The sequence below is a fragment of the Erythrolamprus reginae genome, chromosome 2, assembly GCF_031021105.1.
Source record: "Erythrolamprus reginae isolate rEryReg1 chromosome 2, rEryReg1.hap1, whole genome shotgun sequence".
Lineage (NCBI taxonomy): Eukaryota > Metazoa > Chordata > Lepidosauria > Squamata > Dipsadidae > Erythrolamprus > Erythrolamprus reginae.
The window spans coordinates 99,480,199-99,495,158 of NC_091951.1; the positions used below are offsets into that span (position 1 = coordinate 99,480,199).

At 43.3% G+C, this 14,960-nt stretch overlaps 1 protein-coding gene across 2 annotated transcripts in view; it reads right to left on the reverse strand.

The window, feature by feature from the left end:
• Positions 1-5,261: 5,261 nt before the first annotated feature.
• Positions 5,262-14,960, reverse strand: part of FAM193B (family with sequence similarity 193 member B) — a 50,758-nt gene continuing 41,059 nt past the window's right edge. Inside the window, exons 7-9 of one of the 2 annotated variants that reach the window (XM_070738840.1) lie at positions 12,640-13,642; positions 10,093-10,168; positions 5,262-5,678 (exon numbers count right to left, since the gene is read on the reverse strand). In XM_070738840.1, the coding sequence (XP_070594941.1) occupies positions 5,582-5,678; positions 10,093-10,168; positions 12,640-13,642 (1,176 nt within the window). In that variant the 3' untranslated portion in view covers positions 5,262-5,581. The remainder of the gene's footprint in view (positions 5,679-10,092; positions 10,169-12,639; positions 13,643-14,960) is intronic. The other variant, XM_070738839.1, reaches the window with a different exon arrangement.

Below are 14,960 nucleotides of genomic sequence, written 5' to 3' on the forward strand. Positions count from 1 at the left end.
TCAGCGGTTCAAATCTCATCACCGGCTCAAGGTTGACTCAGCCTTCCATCCTTCCGAGGTGGGTAAAATGAGGACCTGGATTGTGGGGGCAATGGGCTGGCTCTGTTAAAAAGTGCTATTGCTAACATGTTGTAAGCCGCCCTGAGTCTAAGGAGAAGCGCGGCATAAAAATCAAATAAATAAATAAATAAATAAATATTGTACCATCATTACTTTACCAGTATACTATCTGGTTCTTTTGGGGATACTAAAGAGGATGTGACTGATGTGGCAAAGAAGTCAATTGTCAGGTTCAAATGAGTATAATATAAAGCTAAATAAAATACATGTCAATTTCAGATTCGACAGCAATTCTGTGAATTCAGTGAGGTTTACTCCACAGTAAACAAATATTTTTGTGTACTTCCCTTCCTCCTGAGGGAACTTAAAGGATTCATATTTAGGATTCTGGACTAATTCATAAGATATTAGTGAGTCGTATATGTGGTGTTTAGTTAATTATTTAAATTTTCAGCTTCCTGTGTGAAAAACTTGTACTGTACTTTTCTTGGAGAATTATTATTCTGAGATGTCCATTAAATCAGGTTGCAGACGGATGAAAACAAGTAATAGTGTAAATAGAGTACATCAGGGGTGGGACTGGCTCGCTTGAACTGGTAGTGACCTGCTGGTGATGTCATGATGATGTCACCGAACTGAATTGGTCAGTGTCAGTCCATGGGTACTGCCATCTTTTTAAAAAAAAAAAATGATATCTTTTCTTCTGAGCATGTGCAGAAGCCAAGTTTTTGGCACTGTGCATGCAGTCGCCATCTTGTTTTCGGCTTTCTTTTTAATTTTTTAAAAATTTAAATATTTCAAAAGGTTTTTTTCTTCTGAGCATGTGCAGATGCCAAATTTACGACACCATGCCTACGGTTGTCAGCTTGAGGAAGTAAACTGGCAGTGAGGTAACTTTGTACCTACCCCTGCTTGGGCCCCCTCAACATTTCAGTCCCAGAAAGCAGTTGAAAAATACCCTTCTCCTATTTTGCAGCCATGCACCATTTTCTATCCTTCCTTTTTATTTGGTATTCCCTCCCACCCTGAAAGCAAAAGATAGCAAGGGGGAGAGACAGAGAGGAAGGAAGGGAGAAGAGAAAGGAAACACCACAAACTCTACCACTAAACATGGCCTCAGAAGACACTTTGAAACAACAGCAATTTAGGGCTGGAAGATATCTCGGAGGTCATCTAGTCCAACCCTGTGCTACAGCAGGAAACCTTACATTGTCTGAATTACTTTGATGACTCTAACAGAGAAGAAAATTGCCAGAAAGGAGTTTACTAGGACAAGGCTGCCATGCAGAGGAAGACAGAGATAGTCCTTGCCGCCCCGAGTCTTCGGAGAGGGGCGGTATACAAATCTAATAAATAATAATAATAATAATAATAATAATAATTATTATTATTATTATTATTATGATGATGACGACGACTACAATTGAGGCCAAAGTTTGGCTGCTAAGCAAGAGCGTTGTTAAGTGAGTTTCACATTTTACTCAATCCATATTTCCAGGCCCTAATAATCATGTACAAGCTAGGGAAGAACATCTGAAGACATGTATAGTGTACAAAAGTTATGATTAAATGTGTGGCAGAAAATGGACTCTGGGTGTTTTTCCAAATGCAGTGAGGTTGAATGTGTAGTTTTAGAACTGCGTATGGGGATGTGTGTGTACAAACGCATACAGTATATATAGTTGATAACATATTTTTGTGTGCCTGTGTAATATGTATGTACACATATGGCATATATACATAGGATTAAATAGTATGTTCATAGTAGTAAATAGGGAAATTTGAGGTCTTTGAGGCAAGGAGAAGCAAGGAGAAGCCAGGCACCCTAACCCTAGAAGTGACATTGACTTGGCCACACCCACCCAGTCACATGATCACATAGCAACACCCACCCAATCACAGGACCGCAAAGCCACTTCCACCCAGTCACATGACTGCCAAACTACTCCCACCAGCCACATGACCACCAAGCCACGCCCACAAAACAAGCCACACCGAGTGGCAGTTAAAAAAAATGGAACCCACCCTTGGAATACATAATTACAAGAGGCTTAGTTAACTTAAAAAACCCCACACAAGTTGAGGCCTGTTGCTTCAATTATAGTATACTTTTTACAAGATTCTGAAGGCAAAAAAGCAGGTTTGCTGCCTTAATGTCCAGTCTGGGATCATTTGGACCTTGCAAATATAGGTAAGCTAAACAGATGTTTGATCCATCTAGAAAGGCAGCCCTTATTATTTCCCAATCTAGAAAATGCACCGCCCCACTCCACGCTACCATTCTGCTAACATCTCCAGGGGGGCATAAAATTCAGATAGAATAAAAAAGTAAAATTGATTTTATTCTGTCTACAAAAGTGGTTTCTAGACTAGCTGGATTTTTGCTGTTGGTTGGGCTTATCCAAAAGTCCCCATACAATGTATACCATACTTTTCTCCACCAGATTCTAGCAGAGAACCATATCATACAATACCTAACATAACATAACACCATACAGCAGTGTTTTGATGAATAACGATTGCTACAAACCTGTATGGTTTAGATCACTTTGGCTGGGCAACTTTGGGAATTAAAGTCTCACACCTCTTCAAGTTGCCAAGGTTCGGAAATACTTGCTTGAGATGAACTCCGTTATATGCATTTCATGAAACTATTATGAGGAACAAGATTTTCAAATATGGAATGAACTAGTATACAAGAAAAATCTAATATGCCACGCTGGGAATTCTACTATTTATTTCTCTTCTGCCTGCTATGTGCATGGTTTACATTAACTGGTGCAGAAAAGATTACTTGGCTGCCATACCTCCCGTCCCTTTTCAAACTTAATGTTTTAGATATTAAATAGTCTAACAATTCACAATAATAGCATTGGACAGCTAGACATGCACTCCAGTTGGACAAAACCTCTGATAATGATGTAGGTATTGGCTTGTTTTTAGGATGACACATCTTACCTTGTATTGCAGTGATGAATGCCTTCAGCTCTGAATCAATACTAAGTGCTATAAATTCATTATGTTTCCTGCTTCTGCAATAAGGCACCTACCTATAGTCCAGGTGAATTCTTGAAAAGGGAAGGAGGGACAAAGAGAGGCTGATATCAGTAAGCAATTTATAAGTTGTCAGCAACTAGGTTTGGCCTTAGTGAAGTTTTCTAAGCTTTCTGTACTGTGACTTAATGTCCCAAACTGCAGTTCCTTGGCACTTATATAGACTGTAACTACGTTGATTTCTGACAACGTCAGCATGAGCATCTGCAGAAGGGCACCAAGGGAACAAATGAACCAGCATGCAGGTAGACATTTGCATCAACATCAGAATCCAAGTAGGTGAACTGTGGAATTTTTACGAACAAAGGTACCAGTGTCTTTGAAGTTTGCTGCAGTTGCTGCTGCATAGCTTATACCGTCTCACATAAAATATTTCACAGCATTTTTTAAAGAAACAGAATATCTGATCAGTTTGTTGATAATGATGTCACATGTTCCAAACCCTTTGTGATCGTATGAGGGGCTTCCCTCTCTTAAGATGGAGGAGGAGGAGGAGGAGGCAGGATACCTCCAGAAATTTAGTTCAACAATGGACCATACCCATTTGTTGAGACAGCTGTATGTTACAAACAAGATGCAGGGAACAATTATTGCCCAGTTATGCACCCCACCCCAACACTTGGCAGAGTAAAGTAGCTGGCATCACGTATGGGGAGGAAGATGATAATTCCAATTATGTTACTAGAGGAGTGAAACTAGTGTGTTTCAATATAATACTTAAGGGCAGGTTTAAATCCAGAGCAAAACTCAAGTGGTAATGCTGTATAAGAGATTCTAAAGAAGGGATTTCAAACTCGCGGCTCATGGGCCAGATGCATCATGTGTTGGCCCACTCCCGTTTTAGTGAAACGGAGGGGGGGGATTGCGAATATGTCATGTGACGACGTGTCATTGCAAGTTTGACACCCCTGCTCTCAAGGGAATAGGTGCAAATATGTATAAGTTAAACAGAGATCCATGGTAAAACAACAGCAGGAGAGAGAACCTTTGCTTAGGAAATGTCTTAGAAGGAATTTCATCCTTTCCCTTTTTTTCAGATGCACTGTCATTGGTATGACAATAGCTTACCCAGTACACAAATAATATAATAGGGCTCTGCTGTGGAATTGTAAGATTATCTACAGTAGAAGCAATCAGATTTCTGCAGCCATACACAAGGAGCACTATCAGACACACCTTTATCAGGTGAATCAGGTGACCAACTGCAGCAAGAACCAAACCCTTAGAGAGGCTAGAGTTTGCAAACACGTGAAAAGGGCAACAGTCATGGAATGATGGACTTGTAGTGCAGCAAGAAAGAATGGAGTCACACTCCACATTTGATTTTAAATACATAATCTATGACACAGCAGATGTGCAGTTTTACTCTCCAGTAAGTCTATTTTACATGAGGACTCTCCATAAATACGTCTTTGTAGTACGTAACACATATATCTTCATGTGCAAAGAGCACAACTATGTTTGATGCAGCCAATTGGGGGTAATTCTGTTGTGTGTGCTTGTGGAGAAACAAAGAAGTGTGTGCTGTTCATACGTAGAAAGTGTACAGAATTGCCTGTGCTGAAGAAATATCTGTCCAGAATGATTGTTTAGATGCAGGGGAAAAGACAATAAGAGAAAATATTAAAAATTGCAGACTTTATCAGCATTGCTCAGGCTGGCTGTCAGAGGCCGAGGGCTACCTGTTTGAAATGAAACTGCAGCTCTTATTACTGCTGGTAGGATCCTAGTAGCAATACTGTACTTTATGGTGTGTTGATCTGAGAGAATAACATTCCCTGAGAAGTAAGGTAACACAGCCACATTGAATGACATGTGCAATTTCTGGAAAAGGACAAGGGCTGTATCACATACAGAAACAGACAAGGGCTGTATCACGCACAGAAGCTCTGCCAACTGTAATTTCGCAAGGGGATATCTAGTTCTCAAAGCAGAAGGCAACTCCTTGGCTCCTTCATAAGGGGAGCTCCTTGTGCACCTCCTGCCCTTATGAAACTCAACAGTGTTGAGGCAACGTGTGAGAAAGCGCTCAGGAACAAGGGGGAGGAAGGAGGGTGTTTTCCATCATCAGGCTACACCTGCCACGAAGAGGGCCACGCCCTGGCACCAAAGGCCCAGTGAAGGCAGAACAAACAACAGAGAAGATGGATTTTTTAAATAAAATAAAAAATTAAAAAGTCCTTTATTGGGTGCAGCCTGGTCCCTGTGCCACGCTGGGCCTTGGCCAAATAAGACTGCCCCTGGGCTTGGGGCGGCTCAGTCAGCATCTCCCCGAACGTCGAACACTGAGAGGTGAGGGACACGGGCTGTCCAGGCCCTGCCTATGGGCTAGGGATGGGGAGCCCCATGGGGAAGGGGAAAGGGGAGGGCCAAGGGGTCAGTGAGGTCAAGTGTCTCTCTATGGGTTTGGGGAGAGGGAAGGCGAGGTGTGGGGCCCTGCGGATATACCAGGGCTGCACCGCACACCTCACTGAGCTGCACTCGAAGTGGTTTTCTTCAGGGTGAAATTGGTCCAGTTCACAGCCACTTTTTGTCGGGTCTGCTTGGCTGAGTCCAGGCAAAACCTGCAATACAAGGGAGGGAGGGATAGAAAAGGGTGATGAATCCCCGGAACGGAGTAGTAATTGTTTCTCACTGCATACACATACAAATCTATGCTTCATTATCTTCCCCATATGCACGGGCAAGCATTGGTCATGCCTTTGTCTACAGACATAGAATGAGACATCAGGAACTTGTTAGGTAGCTCTTTTATGAAGAGTAACTGATCTGAGACCACAGACTGATTTTGCAGATCAGGTAAATTGATTGTTTCAGACATTTCCGCTCTCATTCAGTTCCCTACTGTTAATATTACTTTGATTGTTTCTCCTTGACAAGCGCACACAGGCTTTTCCCCAGAACTTGGGATAGAGGTATATGCCTGGCTTCTTTTCAAGATATTTATAGAGTGCTCAATATTGCAGAAAAAATGGTTTATGCTGCATCAGCAAAGCCAGAAAAAAACAGTAGGCAGATCAAGCCCTCTCTTAGGCAATTAATTAATTGATTAATTAATGTGCAGATCTCAACAAACTTCACAACTATTAACTGACAACTTTACAGTAGTACACATCCTGCCTAACAAAATAAGATCCTGCATACCCCCTCATAGTTGGATACTGATTCAGTGGAGAAATAGATCTTTCTGAAAATCAACCTTCTCCTCCTTAGATTTTCTTGGCTTTATTCCCCAAACACTAGCAATTGCCCATCAGTCATTCTTCACCAAAACTAATATTTGTACATAGCCAATAATGACACTGTTAGACCCTGCTGACTAATAAAAATTGGACAAAGTGCTTTAGTTCTGAACCTGCATCAGAAGCAAGTTTGAATGGCTGAATAGCCATAGAGAGGATGGTTAACGGCAAGGCTATTTACTTATGAGGAAGTAATGCTCATGGGTTGGAATACAATGATGTTACTGTTGAATTTTCTTTTTTTTTTCAGACAGGTTGCCAAATACAAATGTGCATACAGGTACTGTTAGGTAGAAGTGTTAAATCAATAGCCAGATAAAGATGTTTTTGCTTTTGTGTTATTTACTGTTTAGGTTGATATGACCTCATTGATGTCACTTTACTAAGCTCAACCTTGAAGATATTGCTGCTGGCAGAGTGTAAAAAGTACGGTTCACTACTCTATTGCTTCTATTTGGGTCATTTTTTCTGTTGAGTGGGCGGATAGCAAATAACATTTAGTATGAATTCCCACTTCATATACCAGAGGATAAGACACACCTTTTTACACTCAAGAAGAGTGTGAAAACTTGGGTGTGTCTTATACACTGAATGTAGCCCCACCCAGCCACCCCCACTCTTTGGCCTCTGCCTCCCAGCATTTTACCTCCTTGCAGCAAACAGCGCAGAGCTTGATTAGCACAAGCCACTGATTATCTGCCTCCCGACACTCAACATGCTAAATTCAAAGTGAAACTAAAACTGCAAGGAGACAAATTTCTGGGAGGCAGAGGCAGAATTTTATTTTCTCGTTGCTGAAACTGGATGCAAGGAGGTAAGTCAATAACTATAAATGTCTGTAGAATGTTTAAATTATTAGACTGCTTTTTAAGATTTTTTTTAAAAGACTGCTTTATTATTGTTCTAGACAATTTAAGAAAATGAAGAACCTTTGTAAAATAAAAGCTTGATCTGAAGAGGCCTAGTGCTATTGTATCTTCTTTTAAATAGCAGAGAATAATGTATACGTCAAGAAAGCCACATCAACTTTACACGTATAATCTGAAATGTAACAGGTCTTGTTTAGTATTAAGATAAGGCAGCTGAGTTAAACCTTGACTTAGTCATATTTGGAGTAGATCAATTTAAATAATTGGGAGGAGTTAGTGTGACTATATTTAAGAAAACGTTCTGGCATTAATATACTGCTGTAATGTACATTTCTCCAACCCTGCTATTTCTATGGCCGTTGTTGTCACGGCGGCTGCCCTGCACTGGCCAGCAAAGCTGGCTGCACAGGAAAGCAGCGCAGGAAAGCGGCACGTTTGAAAAGCACGCTGCTTTCCCAGGCAGCCGACTTTGCTGGCCGGCGCAGGGCAGCCGCCGTGACAAGAAAGGCGCCATGGTGGCCACTGATGCCGAGAGCTCCGAGCCTGCTCTCAAGCATCAACGCCAGGCTTTGGGTGAGCAGAGCTATGTGGCGGCGGCGGGAGCCGGCGGGGAGGCAGATGCGGCGCCTCTGCCGGGAAGGGCTGTCAAAGAGGCCCTGAAGGGGGACAGGGTGGTCCCCGCCACCTGTGTCAGCGGCGAGGTGTGCTCGCCTTGTGTCGTGGGGGGGAGGCGGTGGAGGTCAGGGGTTTGCAAGCGGTCACCTCCCCCCTCCCATGCACTTAGCCATGGCGCACTTAGCTGTGAATTTCAGTGCACAGTTTTTGAATCACCAATTGCCTTTTCCTGAATCTCCCGTCCACTCACCACAGAGGAAGAGGTGGGGAGGAAGAGGAGGAGGTGGAGAGCCAAGGAATGGGGAGGAAAGCGGGCCTGCAATTGGCCCCTTTCTTTCTCGCCTTTAGGGAGAGGAACTGTTGCTGCTCTGCCATAGGGCAGCAACAGTTTCTCTCCCAAAAGGCAGCAAAGAAAGGGGCCAATTGCAGGCCCGCTTTCCTCCCCATCCCTTGGCTCTCCACCTCCTCCTCGCTCAGCAGCCGACCGTGGTGAGTGGACAGGAGATTCGGGAGGTTATTATATTGATCAGTAAAATCTCATGCACTGCTGCGGGACGGATAAATGGCCTCAGCGGGCCACATCCGTCCCGCGGGCCGTAGTTTGTGGACCGCTGGTATAAATAGATGCAGTTTTGGGCTTACTTCCCCCACTTCCTCTTATTTTATTTTCTTCTCTGTCCCCTCCCCATCTTCTTCCATTCAATTGACTGCTTTTTCTTCTCTGTTCCCCAAAACGTATTGATTTGATCTTTCTTCTTCTACTATGTCTTTACCATCACTGCTGACACCCCCAACGTTGCCTTTTGCCTCTCCCACCCCACAGTAGATTGGCCTTCCAACCCCACCCCCCAATGCCTTTTTTCTTTTAATATTTGCCCTTTGGTTAATAGCAAAGCTCATCCTGCCTGCAACTCTCTCAACCTCTTCCTTTATCCCGAAGATTTTTTAAAATTATTTTTAGTCCACACAGCAAGGCAAATGTGGAAGAGGCAATGGGTCTACTATGCATTGTTTTTATTATTGTTGTGAGCCACCCCGAGTCTTCGGAGAGGGACGGCATACAAATCTAATAAATAATAATAATAATAATAATAATAATAATAATTATTATTATTATTATTATATTATTATTATTATTATTATTATTATTATTATCATCATCATCTAAGATAACTTCAAGGGGGAAAAAAGAACCGGATTAGAGAGTGGAAATCCAGGAATGATGTGAGCTCTGTGTGGGCTTGGCATTTCCGAACCATCCCTGGAAATACTAAAAGAACATTTCCTACGAGACCGCCTTCTGCCACATGAATCCCAGCGACCGGTTAGGTCCCACAGAGTGGGCCTTCTCCAGGTCCTGTCAACAAAACAATGTCGTTTGACGGGGGCCAGGGGAAAAGCCTTCTCTGTGATGGCCCCAGCCCTCTGGAATCAACTCCCCCCGGAGATTAGAATTGCCCCCACTCTCCTTGCCTTTCGTAAGCTCCTTAAAACCCACCTCTGCCGTCAGGCATGGAGGAACTGAGATATTCTTTCCCCCTAGGACTTTACAATTCTATGCATGTTATGTTTGTTTGTAGGGATGTTTGGTTTTACAATAAGGGTTTTTTAGTTGTTTTAGTATTGGATTTATATGATGTTTTTTATTACTGTTGTTAGCCGCCCCGAGTCTACGGAGAGGGGCGGCATACAAATCCAATAAATAAACAAACAAACAAACAAACAAACAAACAAACAAACAAACACACACACACACACATACATACATACATACATACATACATACATACATACATACATACATCAGCTACCAAATTCATGGGGGGAAAAACAACTCTTCCTTTCAGTATAGCGCAACTAAACTTCCACTTTCTGATAGATGATGCTTACAATTAAGGACCGTGCAAGGCTGGCGTGCGTATCAGTTCACCTCCTTGCAAATTATAATACTTTGCAATACGAAAGCATATTCTTTTTCCGTTCCCTTTGAGCCAATCTCCTCTTTGCAATAGGGTTCAATCACTGTGCTAAGCCGTAATATGGTTTGGTGTAGAGTTGTGCAACAATCTAGCACTATGATTTATAAACTCTGGTTTGTCGCTTCATATATTGTGTGCATTGAACAAGCTATGGCTTATTCAGCAGACCAGATTCATTTATACTGGTAGTTGGATTAGAGCTGATCTCCTTCCCATGTGGAAGCTGAGGTGAAAAGATCCCAAAGGTCACTTTTAATGTGACAAAAGTCTTACCGCTTGAAGTATTCCACTTCTCTGTCAGTCTCATCCATCTCCACGCTATCCAAGTCTTTGGGCAGGAACACGTCATCTAGCAATGTACAATACAAGGAGGTTAGTCATTCAAAAGAAACGTCAACTGGTGAGGATCTCCTTCCCTTGATAGGCACAGTGTGTGCTTTCTTACATTGATGCAAAATGTGCTGAAGGCCACATCCTGCAGGTTAACACAAAGCAAACAAAGCGTCTACCATGGTGTCACTGTAATTTATTCTGTATTTGTGTCACAACAACATGATTGGCAGGTTGAGGTGGAAAGAAAATTTTCTGGGGAAACACAAATATCAGAACAACAAATTCCTCCTTGAATGTGATTCTCAACTTGAAATAAATCCACAATATTTTTCACTCTTATAACTGCAAGGAAACTGGATGAGAGCAAATGAAAAGCAGGCTTTAGCAAGAGGCAGAAACCCTGATGCCGTGCAGTTACTTTGCATGCACATCCCAGAATCAATGGGCATAATGGCTGGTTTTGGAGGGAACTGAAGGCCAAAAACATTTTGGGAGCTCTGGGTTGTATTCAGCATTTATGTTCTCTCTCCTTTTTCTCAGCAATAATAATTATTTCTCTCTCTACACACCTCTCTTCCTCTATTAGCCACCTCGGCCCCTGCCAAAACATTCCAGCCTCTCAAAATCTTACATGAAAATGTAAACTAGGCATAAAAACTATTTATAGTTTACTTCCCTGACTCAGTAAAACTCTCCCTAATACCAGATTAAGGGCCTTTTGTAAAGCATGCTAAGATTCTAGACCAGCTATTCCCAAACTTTTGTCTTGCAGATACAGTGGGATTGCATCTCCAAGAATTGATTTATTTCATCATGAAATGTATTTGCTGCTCATCTCGCGTCAAAGGATTCTGGGGTACTTACAGTATAAAATCATTAACATCACCAAATATAAGATAACAAAGCAGATAAAATAAATTCATTAGCACAAAATGGCAAAGGAGGGAGCCAGGTACACCAGGGGCAGGGGTGAGGGGAGAACCATTAGTCAACCACCTCCAGTGAAAAGCTCCCCCATTGGGTTCCAAAGCCATCGGGCAGAGCCAGGTCTTGAGTCTTTCCCAAAAGGTCAGGCGGGAGGGAGCCAATCTCATCTCAGGCGGTTAAGATATTCCAAAGGGCAGGAGTCAAGGCAGAGAAGGCTGCTCTCCTGGACCCCATCAGCTGAAATGACTCTGATGGGGTGGGTGGGGCGGGCCAGTCCCATCGGGGCAAGGCGGTTCCTCAAATAGACTGGACCCATGCCATGCAAGGCTTTACAAGTGAAAACTGACACCTTAAATTACACTCGGAAGCAAACTGGTAATCAGTGCTGCTCACGAAGCGTCGGTGTAACATGGGCCGCTCGAGGGGCCCTAAGAACTGCCTCTGCCAATGGAGTAGGGGGTACCCCAATAGGGGTAGTGATTTCTGACAGTCTCAAAATGGGTGAGCAGTGCAGTCAGGCGGTAGGGAAAGCAAGCAGGATGCTTGGCTGCATAGCTAGAGGTATAACAAGCAGGAAGAGGGAGATTATGATCCTGCTATATAGAGCTCTGGTGAGACCACATTTGGAATACTGTGTTCAGTTCTGGAGACCTCACCTACAAAAAGATATTGACAAAATTGAACGGGTCCAAAGACGGGCTACAAGAATGGTGGAAGGTCTTAAGCATAAAACGTATCAGGAAAGACTTCATGACCTCAATCTGTATAATCTGGAGGACAGAAGGAAAAGGGGGGACATGATCGAAACGTTTAAATATGTTAAAGGGCTAAATAAGGTCCAGGAGGAAAGTGTTTTTAATAGGAAAGTGAACACAAGAACAAGGGGCACAATCTGAAGTTAGTTGGGGGAAAGATCAAAAGCAACATGAGAAAATATTATTTTACTGAAAGAGTAGTAGATCCTTGGAGCAAACTTCCAGCAGACGTGGTAGATAAATCCACAGTAACTGAATTTAAACATGCCTGGGATAAACATATATCCATCCTAAGATAAAATACAGGAAATAGTATAAGGGCAGACGAGATGGACCATGAGGTCTTTTTCTGCCGTCAGACTTCTATGTTTCTATGTTTCTATGGAGTCAATCTAGAGCAGTGTTTCCCAATCTTCACAACTTGAAGATATCTGGACTACAACTCCCAGAATTCCCCAGCTAGCGAATGCTGGCTAAGGAATTCTGGGAATTGAAGTCCAGACCTCTTCAAGTTGCCAAGATTGGGGAACACTTATCTAGAGAATGCCAAGTTGGAAGAAGAGAATTTTACAGCACATTTTAGTGCTGTAAAACGTGGCTGTGGCAAACTGTATCATTTAGGAGGAAACCAAACAACTCTCCTATTTCAGTGGCCTTCCTGACTTTCAATCAACCGACAGTGGCATCGTCATATACATTTGATAGGTTCCAGGCGGTCTAGAACTGCCAGCCCTTTGGAGTGTTAAGTGGCTTATACCTAAAGAACAGCTGCTGAGTAAAATCAGGGAGACGGTCCGATACTCACCAATGGAAGGGCTTGCTTTCTCCATTTTGTTCCTGCTCTTCTTGCCTTTGCCCTTAGGTTGAGGCAAATCGTCTGGGGTGGCTATGTGGGGGAGATGCCGGTCCCCAGGCCCGGATAGTGCAGGGTCTTGCTCTGTCTGATCAGCTCTGCTTTCCCATCTTCGGTTCTTCCCTTCAACGCTCTTCTCTTTGTCCACCTTAGAGCCACCGCAGCTCCACCCTTGGCTCTGCCGCAGCCCTCTGGCACCATCGCCTTGCTCTGCATGACCGCTGCCTCTTGGAGCTTCGGAAAGGTTGCCCTTGGGGGGATTCTTCTGCCCCGTCCCCTTGGAGCCGGAATTATCATTAGACGAGATAACGTCCCCTTTCTTTGGTGGGCAGCCCTGCCGCTTACCCTTCCTCTGCTTTCCAATGATGGGCCCCTGTTCTAGCACTTCCATTCCCCTGCCCGGCGCTGCTTCCTTGGATTCATAGTTAGTTCCGATCTCTTGGGGAGAGTCTGTCGGCTTGGGCGATTGTACCCAAATCATGCGAGAGAGGTTGGGTACAGCATTCAGCCTTTTCACCACGCCGTTTTCAGAGGCCGGCGGCGGTACTACCTCCCCAGGGCTTTCAGCCCATCGAGGACCCCCTTCATTTCTCAGTAATGAATGATTATGGGGCGCGTTCAGGCTAAGTGGAGACAGGTCCAGGTCAATCTCTTGCAGCTCAGAGGAGCCATTGAGGTGGGAGAGAAGGTTCTTCTGTTCCAGCACGGCAGCTTTTTTGGGAAAGTCATTCACATCTAAGTTGAGATCGTAGACGCTGAAGCTGGCACGGATGGAGTCCTTGATTGTGTTCTTGATCTCCTGTAGCCGGCTGCTCAGAAAGCTGTTCACTCGCTCTAGTTCCAGCTGAGGCCACTCCAGAAGTTTTTCTTCGGGAAGGTCCTGGTCTTGACCTGTAGGCGGGCTTCGGTCCACACGCTTCTGAGCCTCCGCCTCTAGTTGGGCCTTTTCTTTCTCCTGCAATACCAGAATTAAGAGTAAGAATCCTTCAATAGCTTCAGCTAATCTAAGAGCCAGTGAAAGAGTAGCTCTGTGGCCGAAGGGATGAAGGCTAATGGTCAGTCCCAGGCTAATGAATTCGCCTCTGCTTTTCAGCCGGTCACACTCGACTCTTACACAGCTAGGCAAGCACTGCCACAAACCACAGAGCATCCTAGGGAATTGACCCTGGAAACTAATAAGACGGCATATACAAAGTCTGTGCTATAGTAACAAACCTTGGGGAAGAGGCACACCGCCAGCAATTTCCCACAGCAATTTCCCACAGCAATTTTCCTCTGTATACAAGTCCCAGGACTCCTACATCCCTAGCTCTGAGCTCAGCTCATGGCAATGCAACATGCAGGAGAGAGTGATAGATGCGAGCGGAAAAAAGAAATATAAACTTTCGAGCTGGCTGACCCAGTTCAAGGTGAAGTGTTTGTTTATAGTTAACCATAGGAAAAAATCCTCAACTCATTCTAACTTCTTATTTATGTGTGTATGTGTGTGTGTGTGTGTGTGTGTGTATGTATGTATGTATGTATGTATGTATGTATGTGTGTGTATATATATATATATATATATATATATATATATATATATATATATATCTCTCTCTCTCTCTCTCTCTCTCTCTCTCTCTCTCTCTCTCTCTCTCTTACAGGGGGTAGATCAGATCCTGTAGCAAGAGCGTGGATTTCTTGATATCTTTCCACTGGAAAGTGACAGTAGAAGCAAAGGTAGCAGGGAAATATTTGCAGGTTTCATGCCAGTTGCATTTAGAGCCGTCCTCTCACATTCACCCTTTCAGGTTGGCAGGCCACAGGAAGCACATAACAGTCTGATTTGGTGCAATGCACCTTCATATTTTCAGCCTCAAGAATACCCAGACATAGAAAAAGGCTTTTAGATTAACCCCTAAAGGGTCTACAATGCTTTTTGGGAGATTCACATACATATTTAATAGACTCCTCCTACTAAACCAAATTTACTTTTCTGCAGAATTTGAAGGAAAAAAGTTAAAATGCTATGAGCTAAATATGTCACACATTTTGGGAATTTATGTTAATCATGAAAACATATCCAAACAGACTTCGGAGAACTATAAATGTAGTACATACAATGGTATCTCAGTATTTGACTTCTTCAAAACAAATTTGGTACTCGATACATTTGATGTGAAAATGTTGCCCCAGTACTCAACATTTTTTTAGTGCTCAATGTGTTGCTATAGGAAGAGGGGGACAGCTGTGCGGAAGGCACAGGAAGTTCCCAAGCTGGAAAGGCTGCTACA